The 20719-nt window shown below is 38.9% G+C and overlaps 3 protein-coding genes across 5 annotated transcripts; 2 read left to right on the forward strand and 1 right to left on the reverse strand.

Annotated features, from left to right (window-relative positions):
- Nucleotides 1-12: 12 nt before the first annotated feature.
- Nucleotides 13-6884, forward strand: LOC142877202 (tropomyosin alpha-1 chain-like). Its single transcript, XM_076011632.1, has 10 exons — nucleotides 13-252; nucleotides 1063-1188; nucleotides 1860-1993; nucleotides 2686-2803; nucleotides 2989-3059; nucleotides 3433-3508; nucleotides 3799-3861; nucleotides 4004-4073; nucleotides 4527-4605; nucleotides 5828-6884. Exons 1-10 carry the CDS (start codon nucleotides 139-141, stop codon nucleotides 5829-5831), a joined length of 855 nt encoding a protein of 284 aa, XP_075867747.1. The 5' UTR covers nucleotides 13-138; the 3' UTR covers nucleotides 5832-6884.
- A 44-nt stretch (nucleotides 6885-6928) lies between these two features.
- LOC142877023 (uncharacterized) lies at nucleotides 6929-11541 on the reverse strand. Of its 3 annotated transcripts, none has more exons than XM_076011338.1 (9): nucleotides 11320-11541; nucleotides 10225-10333; nucleotides 9961-10074; nucleotides 9789-9845; nucleotides 9531-9668; nucleotides 8827-8874; nucleotides 8531-8644; nucleotides 8041-8136; nucleotides 6929-7754 (listed from the first exon to the last, which is right to left on the reverse strand). In XM_076011338.1, the coding sequence occupies exons 2-9, from the start codon at nucleotides 10327-10329 to the stop codon at nucleotides 7653-7655; spliced, it is 774 nt and encodes a 257-aa protein (XP_075867453.1). In that variant the 5' UTR covers nucleotides 10330-10333; nucleotides 11320-11541; the 3' UTR covers nucleotides 6929-7652. The 3 variants fall into 3 exon arrangements, with proteins under 3 accessions (XP_075867453.1, XP_075867454.1, XP_075867455.1); XM_076011339.1 differs by lacking the exon at nucleotides 11320-11541 and adding an exon at nucleotides 11105-11256; XM_076011340.1 differs by lacking the exon at nucleotides 8827-8874 and having other exon boundaries at nucleotides 11320-11540.
- A 1701-nt stretch (nucleotides 11542-13242) lies between these two features.
- gtf2h4 (general transcription factor IIH, polypeptide 4) lies at nucleotides 13243-20511 on the forward strand. Its single transcript, XM_076051473.1, has 14 exons — nucleotides 13243-13581; nucleotides 13718-13836; nucleotides 13930-14034; nucleotides 14312-14443; nucleotides 14847-15032; nucleotides 15531-15639; nucleotides 15807-15875; nucleotides 16445-16528; nucleotides 17475-17628; nucleotides 17993-18123; nucleotides 18884-18931; nucleotides 19053-19131; nucleotides 19685-19746; nucleotides 20168-20511. Exons 2-14 carry the CDS (start codon nucleotides 13721-13723, stop codon nucleotides 20276-20278), a joined length of 1386 nt encoding a protein of 461 aa, XP_075907588.1. The 5' UTR covers nucleotides 13243-13581; nucleotides 13718-13720; the 3' UTR covers nucleotides 20279-20511.
- The last annotated feature ends 208 nt before the right edge of the window (nucleotides 20512-20719 follow it).

Raw genomic sequence — 20719 nt, forward strand, 5'->3', positions numbered from 1 at the left:
TAAAAGGTCTCTGTGAGAGGCGCGAGTGCCTCCATCCGTGTGAGCAGCAGCCCCCCAGGTGACAGTGTCAACTTGTTATCTTTCACTCCTCTGCATCTATTGTTTTGTACTGTTTGTAGCTGCACAACTTTAGTCAAGATGGAAGCCATCAAAAAGAAGATGTTAATGCTGAAGTTGGACAAGGAGAATGCACTTGACCAAGCTGAACAAGCTGAAGCGGACAAGAAGGCAGCAGAGGACAGAAGCAAGCAGGTGGGTGTTGAATCACACGATGCAAAGTCACGTAGACGCTGTGAACAGGGACTCCAGAATCCTCCTCGTCTTCCCAGACAAGTGGAAGGGAAAGGGGGAATAAGTAAATAATTAACTCATTAATGACGCAGCTATCTGCCGCTTCTTCAAAAGAATGGTGCTGATTGACGTAGCAGCCTCTGAAGTAATAATGTAGTTGTAAATTAGACGTAACCTTTATTTAAGGTTATAAAAATAGCTTTAAAGGATCGAGACGACGTAGCTACAAAATCTTGTCTAAAATTTGAATAAAAAAATAAAATGAAAATAAAAAAATAAAAGTGAAAATGAGTAAATTGAAGTGAATAAAAGTAATAGATATTACATACAGCCATAAAAATGTAAGTAGGTAAGAAAATGGCTTTGGCCAGTAATTAAACCAGTTAGTGTTTTTATGCCTATTTGCTGGAGCAGATTTCTGCTTTAACCTCTAATAGCCTAGTAATTGCTCTTATAACTTGATACTTGCAAGTCACATGACCTAAGATGGAAAATAATAAATCCACAAATATGCAATGGAATTTATTGTCATCGTTGTACTGCAAACATAAACGTAGATTGAGTTGAGAAAGTGTAAATCACTTTCAGCCTTTTAGACTTGGCTGGTCAGAGGTTTTCCAGACAACTGTTTTGTACATGAGATCTATATCAAGACTGTTGAATAACTGAATATTAACACAGTGTGGTAATGGGAAGCATATTAAAAAGAAATTTGATGAAGATATTTTCAAGGGTAATAATTTACACTCCTTTTTTCTTTTCCCCTGGAAGCATGAAGACGAACTCCTGCAAATGCAAAAGAAGCTGAAAGGGACAGAAGACGAGCTTGATAAATACTCAGAGGCCCTGAAAGATGCTCAGGAGAAACTTGAGGTGGCCGACAAGAAGGCTGCGGATGTGAGTATCGCCATTCTCAAAATTCAAGAATTCTCCTTTTCATTTCATGTCATGTGTTTCATGTGTGTTATTGCAACAAAATAAGTATTGCATTGATGGTTATACAAAACTTCCCACCATATTTTTAATATTTAAACCAGATAAAGCTCATAAAGACAAAGGAGGACTACAGACTACAGTTTGTGTGCTGTCAGTGTGAACCCTGACCTTAAACTGTGCAAAGTGGTGATGCTGTCCATGTAAACCCAGCCTCACATTCCATTCTGATCGTGCTCTGCTTGGGCATCTCACAGCTGTTGAGGGGATTCAGAGCCTTATTCTGTCCATGATGTCACTCGCTCCATGTTGGCTCTGTCCTGAAAAATGTTCACTCCCATATTAGGTATCCACACACCTTAGTGCACAAAATGAACCTGTTTTTTAGTGTGTTTAAATGCACAATGTCTTTCAATTAGATAGATTGTTAACATTTTTGTCCTACAGTAATCATGCTGTAATCATGTGAATTACAATCATAATTTCCATTCAGTCGACTTAAAAAAAGGACAGAACACAGGTCACTCAGCAAAGCCCATTTGTTTCAATGTAACCATGCTAAATCATGCTATTTGTACAGTTATGAAAGCTTATTTTTTGCACGCATCTTTTTGCCTCATCAATCTATGACTTAGGCTGAGGCAGAAGTAGCATCCCTCAACAGGCGCATCCAGCTGGTGGAGGAGGAGCTGGACCGAGCTCAGGAGAGGTTGGCAACAGCCCTGCAGAAGCTGGAAGAGGCTGAGAAGGCTGCTGATGAGAGCGAGAGGTGACTGCTAGCATTCAAAGTTGCTGCTGCTCTGTGCTCTGTACACAACTGACTCAGTGTAACAACACAAGAGAACGTGGATCCGATAGATGGCTGCTACGAATACTACCACTACTACTCCTATTACTGCTTGCATGACTCAAAGTGGTACTTCCTTATTATTCAACAGGGAATGTTTGTTTTATGAAGTGGCATTTCATTTTGATTTTGAGATGGATAGAGATGTTGGTACTCTACCACTAGATGTTGGTACTGTAGTGATAGAGTACCAATGTTACCTTGCTCTCCAAAGGTAACATTGGTACTCTATCACCAGAGTGTATAGTACCAACGTTACCTTCCTCTCCCAGGGTAGCGTTAGTAAAGCAAGGACCTCAGACTTTTGGATTATTTCTTTTCAATCATGATTTTCACCACTAACTCCATTATAAAAGACACTGGCTGACTCGGCCAGACTTGGAGACCACACACTTAACCACCATTGCTGATTCACAGTAGCTGTAGATTTTAGATATACTCGTACAATCAAAGGCAACCTGGGAATATAATGAGATGACCGACACCAACAACTGGCAGTTCTGGCTGGCGTTCTACTTTCCACTGAAAAACAACAGCAACCAAAGTATAACTAAAAAAAAGCCTACAATGGGAATGTGCATTTGTCGTAAGTAACGTCCACTTTGTGCGTCCAGAGGGATGAAGGTGATTGAGAACCGAGCTCTGAAAGATGAGGAAAAGATGGAGCTTCAGGAGATCCAGCTGAAGGAGGCTAAACACATCGCTGAAGAGGCCGACCGCAAGTATGAAGAGGTGCGTTTTCTGCTGCTGGAAACATATCACGCCAATATTACATTTAATTAGCAAGTTAAACTACAATCACTGCTGCAGGAACCTCAACAGACCATCACTGTGCTGTTGTGCCACCAAAAAAAATGATTTTACTTTCATAAGTTTAAGAAGAAGCACGATGGATTTATTTATTTATTTTTTCACAGGTGGCCCGTAAACTGGTGATTGTTGAAGGGGAGCTGGAACGGACGGAGGAGAGAGCAGAGCTGGCCGAGGCGTGAGTGTCTACACCGGGGGGGGCGCAAACTGTTTGACTGGTGGGGCCACAGTGGGCTCTATAATGTGACAATCACATTTTCATTGCTCTATTGTAAGTTAAGCTGTGTTGTCTAAATTCAGGTGGTGGTTTGATTTTGCTGCAAGGTATAATTATCCTCCTGTTTTAACATTTTCACATTGAAAGCATAGAACAGTCGTAGTTCTAGGAATTACAGGAGTTGTTGTAATTTGATGGCCAGGATAGATTACTTCACCACGTCGATGATATTATTAACTTTGCTGAATCAGGGCCCCACAATGAAACTCCTGACACAGTATGAGTGGGTCACTTTATAGTTTGTCATAACTCATTTTTGTTTCCTGTGTTTCAGTAAATGCGCTGAACTTGAAGAAGAATTGAAGAATGTTACCAATAATCTGAAGTCTCTGGAGGCCCAACATGAGAAGGTAGGAGTGAACTACTATAAATTGTTAACAAGTATGTCAACTCTAGACACGGTAATTAGTAAAATTGTATATCGGGAAATAATATTTTTGAACAAGATCATTGTAGAGCTGTGAACCAATCGTTTATCAGCTCAGAGCAACCACAGGTTGCATCTGCGCTGTTCACAAGCTACACAGTTTAGTGGTTGCACAGTTGTATATTTTTCTCTCATCATTTATTCATGGAGTCAGCAAGCGGTTCTTTAACATCATTCCCAATCTATTTGTTTTCTCTTATTTTCTTAACATAGTATTCACAAAAGGAGGACAAGTATGAAGAGGAGATCAAGATTCTTACTGACAAACTGAAAGAGGTGAGAGATTACAATGAAATACAACCTAAAATAGGACCTCTATTTTTTTTTTCTTCCTTTAAGACACGTGCTGTGTTTTCATCACAAGGTATTTGTGCCTGGTTTGACCTAACAGAGGCTGACTCATGTTTCATTATTTCAGGCAGAGACCCGAGCAGAGTTTGCTGAAAGATCTGTGGCAAAGCTGGAAAAAACTATTGATGACCTGGAAGGTAAAATGACTTTTCCCCCCAAAGTATACATATATATATGTGTATATATATATATATATATATATATATATATATATATATATATATATATATATATATATATATATATATATATATATATATATATATACATATATATGTTGTGTCTATGTTCAGGTATCGTGTCTTGCGTTGTGTTTAAACATAAGAAAAAACGTGACGTGATCAGAAATGATAATAAAAATGTCTCATGTTGTCACTCAAAGTAATGTGACAATCTGGTTCAGTTTGAATGAAAACATGTCAAACCAAGTCACTAGGTTAAAAGTACATTATAACAACAATATTCAATAAAATGGGTAGTAATGTTATCAGAAGTGCCTCATGTTTGCAGTACTAATGACATTGTAATTGCCTTGCAATCTGCCTTTTTATTTGCATCAAACCTCTGACTGGTCTCTCTGTGTCGTGCAGATGAGTTATATGCACAGAAACTCAAATACAAAGCCATCAGTGAGGAATTGGACCACGCCCTCAATGACATGACCTCTATGTAAGTCAGAGTGATGTGGTGCATGCCCATTGAACCATTCAATTAGATATAGCCTTTATACAATGTACACAGAACTGTGTTACACTTGAAATTTCTGTAGATGTCTTAGAAAAAAAACACATTCCACTTTCTTCATCGTTTAATCTAATGATCTGGTGCTGTTGTCTTATGGGTGGCTCATATTGGACAACTCTGTTTATTATAAATAAGTATGGCTCCTAGGGCACAGGCTAGAGTCTTATTATTTATTTAACATTGATTCAGACTATTTTAATTCTCCACCTTGGTTCCACAGCCATGGCTTCACTGTTCACATTTGCTGAGGCTACTGAGAAGGAAAGAAATGACAAAAAAAACTTGAAACAAACTTTTTGCACTAAACAAATTCATAAAGTATGAGGCACCTCATACTGACCTTGCCTTACAAAATAGCCGGGTTTCCCAGATCCGACCTTTCTTAAGGATTTAAGAAGGCTCGTAAGAAAGGTTCAGCGAAGAAGGGCTGTTGACTCTTATGACTGCTCTTTAGATCCCTCTTTGGAGGAGCCGTCCACCACCACACTCCTGGAACTAAATGAATCGATGCCAGACAAATAGATGACCCACCACTTTATCGCTAGCTGTGTTTCCATGACCCCTAGAACTGCGCAAAACCTAAATATGGCAATACAGGTGGAAACAGCTAAACTTTGTCTGCCGTCTACACTCTTTTAACATTTCATTGCTTTGTGTAAAATTGACACGGCTCAAGCTGCCGGATCTGTGAGTGTTTGGTCCCTAAGTTAGCTGGAAATAGTGTGTCAGCTCGATCTTACAATTCCTGCTAGTTAAAGAGATTTTCCAGACAAAAGCAATTCTGGGAAATAGATTTTTTTTCCCCAGGCCTCTTCAGAAGGATTGAAATAAGCTGTTCTTCAGTGATCTGGGAAACCTGGCAAACAGCACAGCAGTCATGACTGTGCAAAGATTAGAGCATCAATAATGATGGAAAAGGGAGGGAATCCCAGTCATGCAACCTTGGTAATTTAAACTACTCACCTCCAAGGTGTTGATCGCATAGCAGAACAGCTTTGGAGTGAAAGACGGGAAAATCTACTTCGACCTACTTTGACCTGGACAAATTAGAACCACTACAGATATAGTTAAAATGCATTGATAATGTCCTACACTGGTTTGTTTTTATTAGGCGCATTAACATGTTTCTTTCCTTCTGTATTTTCAGTTAATCCCCCAAAACATCAAGATCCCTTCATACTCTCAAAGCAGTGTCAAGAAAATCATTTCTGGACGTCATCTCTTGTGTCAACTACTGTCTTAGTTTGTCGTACCCTCAAAACACATTCTCACAATTCTCTCAACGTACATCTGTGTCAGCCCCATTCTTCAAATCATCTCAGTCTATGGATTTTTTTTTTTTGATTCATCTAATCCCGCCAACTGCCCCCAAATTTAATAGATTAGTTAGAGTTCACATGCTTACAAAGCACCTGTCACCATTGTCATAGAAATGAAGAAACTCAACCCAGTGCACGCAATTGTTAACAATATTTTGATTTAAAAAAATAAAATCGAAATTCAAATGTATTAGCAGGTTTTTTTCATTTCTAAAATGTGGCTGCAGTATGTGACTCATAAATGACAATAAATCATCCAGTCTTTATTTACTGGCTCTTCAAAATGTCTCAGTCTTTAAGATTGCTGTAGTAGTGAACAATGTGCGTGGACTTGGGTGGTGGCCATGTCCAAACTGTAGCAATGACAGACTTAATTGACGTTCTTACTTAGCCTTTTATTTAACTTTCAGATCGATGCATTGCAACATTATGCTTCATGCAAGGGTTCAAAGACTATATGAATACATTTATTCGTGTCTTAGGAGGATAATTGTATGCAGACTGTACTGTTTCACACAATGAACCAGGTTTAAACACAAAAGTCCACAAAAGAAAGTATGAGGCATTGAAATAATTTTCACTGAAGGTTTCACAAAAGTGTTATTTTGTAGTGTTGCATAGAAAACGACTAATGTGTATAGTACATTCTATAGAAATGTGATTAAAACCTTTACTGTCTTTTCCTTTTTTAACTTTACAGGATTTGTCCTCGTCTTGTTGAGGTGGTGAAAGAGAGGGAGAGAGAAAGACACTTAACTATTAGTACATATCGGGTGCCACTTTCTTAAAGGTGCAGTGTGTAAAATTTTGGCATAATTTTTTTAGCAAAACACAAAACATTACCCATTGATGTATGTGTAAATGTATAATTACTATCAAATAAAAGTAGTTGTTTTTTAAGCATCCGGTATCATCCTGAAACAAATCTAATTCTATAACAAATTAGGATTCAACATGGAATCACTTGTGTATAATGAGCATAAATACTTTACTGAAATGTATAACCTAGATTTACAGTTCACCAAGTCCCTTATTCCTTGGTACTGTTGCAAAGCAAGCCTTCACTTCAACTTCATTCAAAGGCCACGTCGACCTGAATTTTTGGTGAAAAATACCCTGGATGAAATTATATCCAATTTCTGGATTAAGAGTTCTGACGTATCAGAGAGAAAGTGAGAGAAAAGACAGAAGTAACACAAGTATGCATTTCAGGGGCACACGAGTGTGAACATGGAGGACTTCCAAATCGTTCTTGTTGCAGACAAAGGCGTAAAACAACATTAATGTACATGGCCAGCCAACACTGGTACCAGTGCTGGTGCTACTATGACCAGCAATTATGGAACCTCGTAGTTGAAGAACTGGGCACGCATGTGAGGGTCATCATAGTTGATTGGCAAGTATGGGGCAGGAAGAGTGAGCCAGTGAGTGCTGCAACCTAAAATCTGACCACTCGTTGTCACTGTTTTTCACATTTTTCATTTTTTCCTCTTATTTTTCACTCAACCTTTAGCTATGATGTAGATTATTATCTATTATCTATTAAGTTAATGTTTAAAAAAATGTTTCCCAATTATAAAAACTACAAATTTATATTCATCATCATAATCTGACAATCTTGACGCTATTGATTGAGCATTGTGAATTTTTGAATCAGGCTTCAGTTTTTCCACTTTCTGGCTCCACTTGAGGTTCAGTGGCTTGAATGGAAATTTCCACCTCCTCTGAGTCTGGTTCAGTCACAACCACAGCCACCTGGTGATGGACAAAAAAAACTGATGTATGTCTAGCATAAGATCAACGAAAGTAAGTGTCATTTCTTCAATTTTATGATGTGGGGTTAACCAACTTTTAAAACTCTACTACTGTATGCTGATGATCACACAGAACAAACAAGAAAGTTTTCCTTGGTGCCAGCTAGTTAGTTTGCAGTTGCACTAGACAGATGCATGCGTGCATATATGCACATGCATGCATACACACCCACGCGCACACACACACACACACAAACACATACACACATGCATGCACGCTAATATACCTGCAATGGACTGGCGGTTTGAGCAGGTGGTGGTTCCTGCATGGCTGGGACAGGAGGAGGTCGAGTCTGTGGATAGTTTGGTGTCTGGGTGGGAGCCTTTCAGCAAAGAAGCAACACACACACACACACACACACACACAAACAATTAAAGTATATAATATTCATTATAATCAGTTGGTTCATAAGCCGGATTCGTCTGTCTATCGATGTCAGCGATGTCTTAAGAACGACAAACACTGAATACAACCAGGGCTGTATGCCCTGTGAAAATTAGAATGAAATTGTAAAAAATGGAAGACCCTAAGAGAAAAGCAACAAACAATACAATTTCATACTTGATACATATCCCTGCTTTTCTTTACCAACTGTAGCCATAGTGGTGAGTGTGTCGAGTGTTTCAATAGATTGGGAACGGAAGACTTGTACGTATAAATGGCTTTGGAAAGCTGCACACAAATGAAAAATTGTTTGAAAAAACTTAAGTGCTCACCCGGGTTTCACCAGCAGCAAGTACAGTGAGGCCAAACAGCATGGCTGTGATACAGATGAGCAGCTCCAGTACCAGGAAAATCACTAACGTTCCCAGGATCCCATCTATTAAGAGCTAGCCAACAAAAAAGTCAGTATAGTCAGTGAGGAAATGAAAGACGTTATTTAGATTCTGAATTGTATTCAGAAATTCCTCTAAAGACAATGCTGTACATATCCAACACATGCACTCCTTTCAATGTCAAACAACTAACTATCTGACAATAGGACTCATGGGAACATCAGTCAATCACTTACTTTACACTTTTGCTCGATCAGCCCAGTGCATTTCCTGAAACAATGTTGCTGCAGTGGACAGTAAAGACAAAAAAGGTCAAGTATGCTAGTCGATAACCCTTCTGCCATGAATGAAAATACAGTCATACTGCAGTAAGGACACTAAGTACAACATAAGGCCTGCCTGCTTCTACATGGAATAGAGTTCATTGCCAGAGAGATGATGAAAGATTGATTGCACAGTTATAATCAAGAATTGTGAATTCCAAGTTTGTTTAGTTTTTAGGTCTTGGGTTTAATTGTCAAAACTATGTGAATTTTACATCAATCTACTTCTTAACATTATGCCTTTAACAATGGGCAGTTTCTCTGTCACTTTGATTTTCAACCATGAGGCATCATGCGTTTGCTATTGTTACTCTGTCCTGCAAACATTGTTTCAGTCTTGCACTAGGCAAGACGAATAAGACAAATGCAAAGGCTCTGTGGACCAATCAAATTCACCATTCAACGGATCTATAAAACATTTTCTCAAAATTGAGAAACCATTAAGTTTGAGTTTTTGTTTCAGTTTCAAGGTATCAGAATGTGATTATTAGAATTTGTCCAGCCTGACTCAGAGCTGAAGCTATAACATATTCTCTACACCATGTATTTGAATTTAAAGTACTCGTTACTGAAATACTTTTTTGTCTTTGTAGTAAAATGTAAGGTAATGTTAATACCACAGCGTGTAGCTCCAGTCTGCGGCAGTGTTCACAGTGGTAGGAGTCCTGGCGGTACGGGAGGTGTTGGGACATCAGGCCCAAGGCAGCAGTGGCAAACGCAGCACTGATAAGATGTAGCACCAGGACACATTTTACCTGCAAATGTAACAGCGCATTATTTATCTATTTATTTATTTATTCATTCATTCATTTATTTAGAATGAGAGAGAGAGAGAGATGATGTATGAAGAAAGGTATAGTTTCACTTGTACTGACCCAAAACAGAGTAGGTTTCCGTCCACTGTGGATCAACACTGAACCAGACAAGGTCACCTGTTGGATAAAAACTCCATTGAAATGTATCGCATTCAAGAAATGAAAAGTCAACAACAACGACATGAAAGGATGCGGCTAAATCTACTGACAGCTTAACTACGGCTTAACTGACCTGTATCACAACGATCAAGAAAAGGGCTACATCCCCTGTGAAGTGAACTTCATGGATCTGAAGCATGGAAGCGCTTAGACATAGTATCAAAGCCCCAATTACAATTTGGATTGCCTACAAGGGAAAGAGCAGCAGAGGAATTGAAATGTGAGTGTCTTGGATTCATTAAAGCAAGCAGTCTCTAAGCAAACAAAGACAAACAAAAAAGGCTGGGTCTGAGCTCAAAGGAAAAAGAAAAGTATACGATTTATTGTTTTTACTCACTCCCAGTGTCTTGGGTTCCATCTTGTTGTGAGATTGCAGCTGGGATTCGGAGAGATTTCCCACTGCGCTCTCTCTGTCTGTCTGATCTTTGTTGTTAAGAGCCATTTTGCTGTGAAGGTACAAAATGGTTTTATTTGTATTAAAAAGGTATATAACTAAAATAAAATACTATGCCTGATGTATGTCTGAAAGGCAAAAGAGGTTCGGTAAATATGAGCCAAATTACTGTTACATTAATACTTCTATATAGCAACTCTGTCAAGTCCCATTAGTTAAGTTGTTTGTTCTAGGTCTTAGTTGTTGGCGAGTCCAATACACACAACAGTCACTCAGTTAACCTTGGCTGGAACAAACAGAAGTCAGAGCATGCAGCATCAACTGCCATCAAGTCTTCTTTTTAAAACAATAACATAGAACTTTAACTGGGGATCTCAACTCAAATGCCAAATATCTAGCATTGCCTTTGTCAACATTGCCTTTGTTTTTTATCCAAGGACATTTTTCAGATTCAGATTTCTCTATGTGTTGAGGCTAAAGCTTTGCAACATTGGGCTATTTTTATCCGGGCAAATACTTCTTGAGGGAGAATGAATCAATAATTCATCAATTAAAAAAATGTGCTGTGTCACTGTCATCTGGTATTTCAGAGAGAGCACAAAACCTGCTTGGATTCATCTTAGAATATCAAAAATATGAATGTAATACATGTTTTACTGCTATTACTGAAATACTGTCAGTTCAGAAAAAGCATCCGTGCAGAACAGCACAACACCTGAATAGAATGCATCAGAGAGCCGGACTGCAGCAGTGTTTGGCAAAGCTCGAAGTCATGCCTTGAAATAAATAAATAATACATCGTCTTACAGCATATCTCACACACCTCGTCCTTAAAATCCTCACTGCATTTCCGTAGTCTTGTTGTAGTTATTGTTATTTTTTTTAGATATGAGACGATGAATTCAAACAATTCAATGTTGTTGTTTTTTATTGTCTAATATATATGTATGTATATAAACTTCCCAAGATACTTCATGATTAGTATGCTTAAAAAAATAAAAAAAATTAAAAAAAAAAGGACTGAAAAATAAATCTTACCTTAATCTATACTAGCCAGCTCGCTGAATGTCCCTACTTGGTGGCGGCATGCACCGGAGGAAAGGCTGTCTGTCCTGTGGCAGGATGCGCAGCAGCGAGCAGTGAGTGTGCACGGGATTTTACCGCATCACGCCGACCTTGCGGCAGAGAGGCGGGGGAGAGACGGCACCGTCTGCAGCGACAGCGTCAAGGCAGAGCACGATCTAAATATAACATGTCAGCAACATTTGCTGTGGACTCCAGTTCGTGAACGCGAACTCACTATCTAATAATAATAATAATAATAATAATAATAATAATAATAATAATAATAATAATAATAATTTCCTTAAGAAATTGGGACAAATTCAATCAATCGATTAATCAATAAATGAATCAATCAACTTTTATTCGTACAGCGCTAAATCACATCCAGAGGCGTCTCTAAAGCGCTTTGCTCAGTCAGGATTAAACCAAGGGAACCCTGCAGAGCTGCAAGTTGCGACAGCGGTCCGCAAAAACTCCCCTGTAAGTAGGAACCTGGAGCAGATACGGACACCAGAGGGCGCTCATCTGCTTTGACCGGTTGGGTTGAGAAACAAAATCCAAAAATGAAGAGAGAGAAGGAGACAGAGAGAGAGAGAGAGAGAGAGAGAGAGAGAGAGAGAGAGAGAGAGAGAGAGAGAGAGAGAGAGAGTTTAAACCTGCCTTTTAACCTTGAACATACGCCCTGGCAATGCACTCTTATATAAATTTGTGGATATGAACAGATGAACAGTAAAAGTGTTTTCTGTGTTGTCTATTGCTCCTGTATTTAGTGAACGTAGTGTTTTTCATGACTTTTGGGTCGAGCTGAAACATTCTGATGCTTCATACTGCAACATACCTGTTGACCAAAACAGATGCCCTTTGCTATTTTACCCATATCAAAGTCTGTTGAATTTATAACGCACTTAATTCCCTCTTGTAAATTCTTTATATACAAACACAGATTTCTGAAGACCATAACACTGTCCCGGGTGTTTCTACTGGAATTCAACGTTCTTCCAAAATAGCTAGAGTTGCCAACCATCCCTTAAATTGTGTAAAAATACTTTATGCTTAATTAAAAGATTTCAATCCAATTTAAAAATTCTGCTTTTTTATGTCTAACAAAGCAGTTCAAACTATGTAAACCATAGACTTTTTTGAAACCGTATTTTAAGTTATGATTGACTTCTACTGGCGAGCCACTGGCCTGTGATTGTCCTGGCCCAGAGTACTGCGGGAGGGAGGCCTCCTTTATTTTTCTGAATGAAAATTGGCAACACTAGAAATAGCTCAGAATTAGAAGACCAAAAAAAAAATCTATTTCTGTTGTATTACAACGGCCTGATGAATTTCCAATGTTAAAACAGATCTTAAACTTAATGCTTTCTGTAACCAATCAACTTAGTCTTTGTGTGTTCTGCATTCTCTGCGTGACCAATGTATGTATGTATCCCTCTTTTCTCCTTCTCTCTTTTTTGGTGTTGTTATTGATTGTCACTTCTGATGATGATTGTTACCTTGTTTCATATATTTATCTTTATCTGAAAGCATGACTGTATTCTTGCTTGCGTATCAATAAAGATTAATAGAATATGATAGAAATTATATTTTATATTATTTTAATTTTATTTATTTATTTATTTTTATTACTATTTAAATATTTATTGTTTTTATTATTTTATTATATTTGTTATTTTTATTATGTTATTATATTTATTACTTATATTTATCTCATTTATAATATTTGTTTTTTATTTTTATAATTATTTTATACATTCAATATTTGAATTATTTTATTATTTAATTTAATATATTATTTTAACATTATATTATATTATATTATAGAAAGTCGAATATGGTCTTTGTACACGGACGTGACGTTTTAATCGTGCGACAGCGATGACGTCATTAACGCGCGAGTGGTGTCCGAAATTACCACCGTTAAATTGGCTACATAGAACATTTTATATAGTGAGTCAGAAGTAGGGAGCCAGCTGAGCCTTTTATGTTGTGTGACCTGAAGCGTTTAAAACATCGATGTTATATATTCCGGTAATATAGGTGGCGGTATGCACAAATATATACTTTGGTTTGCTGTACGCCATTGAAGAAGAAGAGAAAGAAGAAGAAGAGGAGGAAGAAGAAGAAGAAATTCGGTTTTCGTTCGCTTATTTAGTTATTTTTATTCGTTTCAAGTTGTACTTCTGCATGAGCCCTGGTTGCTTCACTCTGCGCCATAAGAGTTGACTTGCGGTATTTCCTACTTCTTTTTCTTCAACCAAAGTGATAGAAAGACTACTGACAGCAGAAGTTGAATTTCGTCATGACGCTGTCTTCATGCGCAAGCGTGTTATTGTTGTCATTGTTATTTCTCGATGTCTTTCTTTAGAAAATGAAGCTGCGTGTGCAGCTGCAGTGTAAGAATTTGCATGAGTATCTGAGAGAGTTGAGCCCTGAGATTCTGGACAGACTCTACAACCATCCAGCAACATGCCTCGCTGTCTACAGGTTTGATGGCTCTTAACCACACATGGCAGTGATATCATTTGTGAAGTTGACAGCTGCAATGTCTCATTTTATCCTTACTTTGATTCCGCACAGAGAGCTTCCTTCTCTGGCAAAGACTTTTGTGATGCGAATGCTGTTTATAGATCATCCTCTACCCCAGGCTGGAGTGACACTCTGGGTGACAAAAGAGAATCAGAGGTAAACACAAACATTCCATCCTTCCATCCGACCTATCCTTCCATCCACTCATCCATCCATCCCACCAACCTGGACAGAAAATAGGCTCTTAAATCCTAAGATGTCTCATTCTATTTTCACTGTTAATTGGAATTATATTGTGGTGCTCTTACATTTGTCGTTTTAAGCTCTCTTTTAATGTTTTGCTTTTACACTGACTTGCCTTGTGTCTGAAATATATCTTACACAAATAAAAAAGCCTTGCATTGCCCTGCCTGTTGTTTGCATCTCCTTGCAGGGATCATGACGACTGTATCTCTGTCTTGGCTGGACTCCGTCTTTGGCACAATCAACAACTGCAAGGAGGCCTGCGGGGATACATTTTAAATCCAGTATTCAAAGACAAACTGAAGAAGGCACTTTTTGGCGGGTAAGTTTTCCTGCTTCTATTTAATGCTGGCTGGTTTTTGTAACAATTTCAATGGATGTCAATGGATGTCTAACAGATACGTAATGATAGCCCATAGATACCTAATGTTAATATGTTTCTATTTGTAGTATTGACAGATCTTAATGTTACTGGTTTGGTGAACAATCTAGTATTTGAATGATTCATATAACTTGTCATAAAAAAACAACAGTGACAAAATTGTATTGCAAGCACAGTTGTCAGTAATGGAAGCAATCCATTTAAACAGTCGATGTCTTGGTTGTTCCAAAGGTTTCACACTCAAATCTTTTGAAAAAAATAATCAGTATGATATATGTTTTATATATACTTTTCTGTTTTTTTCTTTGCAAAATGAAAGACTCGGTTTTGTGTTCATCCATAGGATCAAATCCTGGGTCGATGAAGGCAGCGCTCTGGGTCCAGACCGCCATGCACGAGACATAAAGAGTCTTGATCAATATGCCATGGAGCGCTGGGAGGTCATCTTGCACTTCATGGTGGGTTCATCCTGCGCGGTTGTCAGTCAAGACCTGGCACAGCTACTAATTCAAGCAGGCCTCATGAAAAGGTACACACACAGGAACGGCACTTCCGCATTCATTTCGGCATTTTTTTTCAACTTTTAACTAATGATGTGGTCATGTTGACCTGTAAAGATGTGCAAGTAATAAGCCATTGCTGAACTGCTCAGTTTGTTTTAACTTTAACTGTTGTGGTTGAACTTCGCAGTGAAAGTATGGTAGTCATGTACATTCGCAAAGTTGGCTTTTAATTTTGCAGATTTAATTTTACAGTCTGTCATCCTGGCACTGTTTTACCTGTTTGTATTTGTCATTAACTCATGCATTCTGAAACATGGCCTGCAACGTGGCCACCAACACGAGCATTTCCAGCCATGTTGAAGTTTTCAGTTTAGTGCTCCTACTGGTGACCTTTATGTTATACTGGTGAATACCTATTGTGCTGTATACACCACACATCTCAATGAAAAGAGAGAATGTATTTCCATGTCGGCCATGTTTTACAATTGTCTTTCATATTTCCCTTCATTTTCTCATTTCCCTAGTGAGGCAGGAGAGTCGCCTTATATCACCTCATCTGGCTTCCAGTTCCTGCTGTTGGATACTGCCTCTCAGCTCTGGTATTTCATTTTGCAGTACCTGAAAACTGCCCAGGTACATGTTGACATTTTGTGGGGGTTTTTTTGTTTTTGTTTTACCGTTTCAAGAATCCTAGGATTCTATCAAATGCCAAATCATTGTTGATGTTTTTACCTAATTATTTCATTTCAGATTTTAATTAATATATTGTCCACCTGCTGGTTTTGCTTTATTTCCTGCAGTCCAGAGGAATGGATCTGGTGGAAGTCCTGTCTTTCCTCTTCCAGCTCAGTTTTTCTACTCTCGGCAGAGTGAGTGGACAACAGCTCTCCAACTTACCAGGATTTTTTTTTTTTTTTTTTTTTTTTTTTTACCCACAGCCATTTCTAATAATTAGGACCAGTTCCTGTTGTCTATGCAGACTGGTAGACACAATTTATGTGTATTAGGAATGCCTATTTAAAATGCTAATGTTCCACTCGGGGCCACAATAAATGCACCTGTAGTCTCCGCCACCACTGCGTCATGTCCATGTTTTTGCCCAAAGGATTTAACAAAAATGAAAAATGGCACCTGAAAAGTCGGGAGCGCAACTTGTGGTCGGTAACCCTGCCGCAGTTTGCACTCTAGATAATCGCCCACCTCTATTCTTTGTCTAGGCTTTGTCTTTTGTCATTGTAAAAGACAAATGGAAAAAACAATGACAAAAGTTTTTGCCTTTTGCTTTTGCCTTTGCTTTAACCATCTGGTAAAAGCAAAGGCAATCAGATGGCTGTGGGTGGGGCTTTCCGACCAGGATTCGTAGTCTATAACTCCTAAGGAGTTAGCTGTGCTAGCCTTGGAGCTGCTCGTTCTGAAACTGATTGTCATTGTTTTCCAGGATTACTCAGTAGAAGGCATGAGTGAATCATTGCTCACCTTCCTGCAACACCTGAGAGAATTTGGCCTGGTCTTTCAGAGGAAGGTAAGACTTCATGCATTTCAGATACTATCAGTGCCATCATTTCTTTAGATAGAATAGAATAGAATGTCTTTATTGTCACTACACACACGTACAATGAGTGTCCCAGTGCAAATGGTGTAAAATTTAAAAAAAACAACAGGATGAGAAAATAGTGCGAGAATACTCAATATAAACAAAACACATGAATAGGGAGGTTGTTCGATTCTGAAGCTTATGCACAATTTACTTACGCACCCTGAAGTAAAGAGCTGCTCCACCGTTCCACAGCCAGACCAGAACACATTAGCCTTGTTCAGACTGCCAGCCAAAATCCCATTTTCAGCCCATCCAGATTGAAACCACCTTGTGGAGGTGGTTTCAAATGGCATTTGGTCAGACGCGTCTCAGTGTGAACAGCTCCAAACACAGCCATTGGTTTTGACTGTCCGTGACGTCACTCTACGCCATGTGAGAGCCAATGTGCCAGAGCAGAGAGCGCCACCAGAGGGCGCCAGTGGAGGTGCAGAGTAGGTGTAACGTTATGGAGCAGACAGAAGCAGTAGAGAACAGCAGTACAGGACAGAGGAGGAAACTCATTGGCTCATGAGTGTGTGGGGAGATACAGTAGCTCCATTCAAGCCAAGCTCCAGACCATGTATCGCAACAAGTGCTGCTGTCGCACTGATATGACGTCACACACTGCAGGCTATGCTGGTTTGTCCACCAGGCGTTCCTAGCAGGCCCCCACCACATGTTTAGGTCTACCAGACCTGCTTATCATCCTCCTCCCTCACCATCTGATCACTAGCAGGCGGTAATCAGTTGACAGCTCTGCACCTCTCTTCATCAGAGTGTCCAGAATCAGAACATACAGCTGAAGGTCTGATGATGATGATGGTCACAAAGCCTGTCATTGACATGCGGCCTTGGCCTGATGATTATTTCTTTCTGCAATGTTTGTCTTCAGAGGAAGTCCAGACGTTACTATCCAACCAGACTGGCCATCACTCTTGCCACAGGCGTCGCCACCAGTTCTTCCTGCTTTCCCTCCTCTAATCCTGGCACTGGTGATACCGGCTTCATTGTGGTAGAAACCAATTACCGAATCTATGCGTACACTGGTATGTATAAAGACAGTTTTTATTGACGTATATGTACATGTTTAGACAGGGAGAAAGTGACACTTTTGGCCCGATTTATAGAGTTGTTGTTGGTTTGTGCATTTCAGGTGATCTACTAAGATTGCAGGCACAATTTAAAGCAGGCGAGAAAGTGGTTGAGACCTCTTTACATGAGGATTATGCACCTGCTACCACTTGCCACCCAAGAGAGTAGTCTCACTAAAATCAAGGGCAAGGCAAATGCAATTGAATGTCCCTTTTTGTTTTACACTGTGTTGCACTGTGTCTTGAGGAAGAATGTACAACTTGGCATCGTTTTACTAAACTTGAATTGAACTTTTTGCATTTTTCCCCCCTTCCTCAGACTCTGAGCTCCAGATTGCTCTGGTGGCTCTTTTCTCCGAGATGCTCTATCGCTTCCCTAATGTAGTCGTGGCTCACGTTACGAGAGAGTCCGTGCAACAGGCCATTGCAAATGGCATTACCGCACAACAGGTATGTGACGCTTGCTAGATTATTTCTTGTATACATATTCTAATTGGTATATCATTTTTACTCATTTTAATCAATATGCTCCAACTGTAAAATTGAAAAACTTGACAGTTCTCCATCCATTTTCTGTCATTCTGCATAATTCTCAGTTAGCCAAATGTGCCATACAGTAGGCCCTCAGTATTTTCTGCCAATGGGGATCACATCAAATCAGTTTTAATTTGAATGTGTCTAATATCTAAACAGACTCACTAAATTTGCCCCGAGTGAGTCATGCAGCACTGAAATTAAAGTTTGCAAAAAACACTGTCGTTTTCATGCCAGTTAATATTTTATTTTTATATCCTATTTATGCCAAAGTTGTAAATCTTCTTCAAATTTCAGTCAACGACACAAAACATTTTGCTGAAAAAAAACCATCCATTTTTGGTCATATTTTTTTAATTTTTGATTTTGCTATAGTTTTAAGATTTCTTTCTCAGGTTTGTGCATGTTTTTGTCACAGGGGAAACATTCATGATTAGATGGGAAATCCATAGTTAGTGAAGGGCAAAATATCACAGATTTAGACTTCGGACAGCGTTGCCATTGACAATATTATCTCCCAGCCAACCAATGATTATCATCCTCTTATTCGCTATAAAATGACTTCCTTCCTTACCTGTACTCCATGCATGTGTGTAATATGAGGCCAAAGTTTATATTTTACACTGTAAGTGTGTCTACTGACAACTACCTGGGATGGTTTTGTTTGTTTCAACAGATTATTCACTTTCTGAGAACCAGAGCTCACCCTGTCATGCTCAAACAGGTACAGTCAGATAGAAACCAGCAAAACACTCAATCACAGTAATGGCCTGCGTTTGTTGATACTCATCAAGTTGCTCAATCTAATCTTCTCTCCTCTCTTTATCACCCAAACCCTGTTTTAGACCCCGGTCCTTCCTCCAACCATCACAGATCAGATCAGACTGTGGGAGCTGGAGAGAGACAGACTTCTATATAAAGAGGGTACGTACTGTATATACCTGTGTGCACCCAAAAACCATTCAATTTGATTTGCTATTACAGTGCTATTACACTGGATCTTCGGTTGACCTCAGTCTTGTAGTCTGCAAGCTTGAGGTTGGTGTTAACAGTGAGTCCAGAGTCAGTGGTCAGCAGGGGGTTAGGTAGTTGACTTCATGTTTCTGTTCAACACAGAATGTCATGGCAAAGTGAGTTAATGTGCCTTCACTGATGCTCATTCATACCCAGAAATAATACTGCCACCTGCTACTGGTAAAAGCTTGTCAATACGACACGTACAGCACAGTTACAGATGTTTAACCACTTTTAAATGTGTGTAACCACATAAACAAAAACGTTTTAAAACTGAGTCTTACTAAATGTATGAAAGAAATGCAAAAAAAGAAATAAATATGAGGTTAGTCACTAGTTTAACATTCCTCACCTTGTAAAACTTTTTATTTACCTTTAGAAGCTTATGGAATTGTGTTAATTTTTCTGTATGCATACATTTGTATTTATTTATTTATTTATTTTTAATATATTGTTTTTGCAGGTGTGCTTTATAACCAGTTCCTCTCCCAGGTTGACTTTGAGGTCCTCCGAGACAGAGCCGAGGTAGGTTTCATTTTTTATTCACGCAACAAAACGTCTTAGTTTGACATTAGTTGGACTGACTGGAGTGTACGGGACTGACTGTCCCGTACACTCCTTGCACTTTTAATTTCATGTTTTCATAAAGTCACCCAAGGGACTTCAGTAGTACTACTGAAGTACTGAAGTAGTACTGAAAAGCCACAATTCTCACAATTTTCTCCACAAATATTGTGTCCTGATGGCCTGATAATGAACATTGAATGTACTCCTTCATGAACATAGGGAAGTATTTTTCTTTGAATGTTTCCCCTGTCTTACTATCAGTTAATATTGGTTAATATCTGTAATTGAATTTTCTTTATTAGTGTGGTGCAAATGTGTGTTTTGCTTGTGTTGGCTGCTGCTCTCCTCATGTGATGTCACTGTGTCTGTGTTGTGCCAGGGTCTGGGCTGTCTGATGTGGCAGGACGTGGCTCACAGAGTGATGGTGGTGACACCTGAGGGCCACAGCGAAGTCAAGAGATTCTGGAAACGGCAGAAGTCTCAAGCATAACACATTTTGAGTGTGAAAGAACTGAACTGAAGAATGAACACTCTTCCTCAACCTCAGCAGTTGTTCATTACGCTACATATTGTAGATTGTTTTTTTTATTTTGAACAACAGGTGACAATTGAAATCTGTCTTCTTCACTTTTCGTTCCTGCTTTTGATGTTAATTTCTATAACGGTTTGGTTATGCTTTTTTGGTATGAACCAAAATAAAATATTTCTATTGTCTTTGGTAAAGTTCTGTTTTGTATTATTCGTGTAGAATAAGATAATCGGCGGACATCACATTTTGCTTTTGCTGCACGCGTACACAGTTTCACTCTGGCAGACAAAAAAGTTTGCCCACCTCTGGTTTAAAACTTAGGCTAGACTTAGAAAAAACCCACGTCATCTCCATCAACCTCTTTATGCCGGCAGGCAGCGATGACCGTGCTAATATGGCTGC

Source organism: Nelusetta ayraudi, unplaced genomic scaffold (genome assembly GCF_046127955.1).
Source record: "Nelusetta ayraudi isolate G7.1 ecotype Tasmania unplaced genomic scaffold, CSIRO-AGI_Nayr_v1 ptg000135l, whole genome shotgun sequence".
Lineage (NCBI taxonomy): Eukaryota > Metazoa > Chordata > Actinopteri > Tetraodontiformes > Monacanthidae > Nelusetta > Nelusetta ayraudi.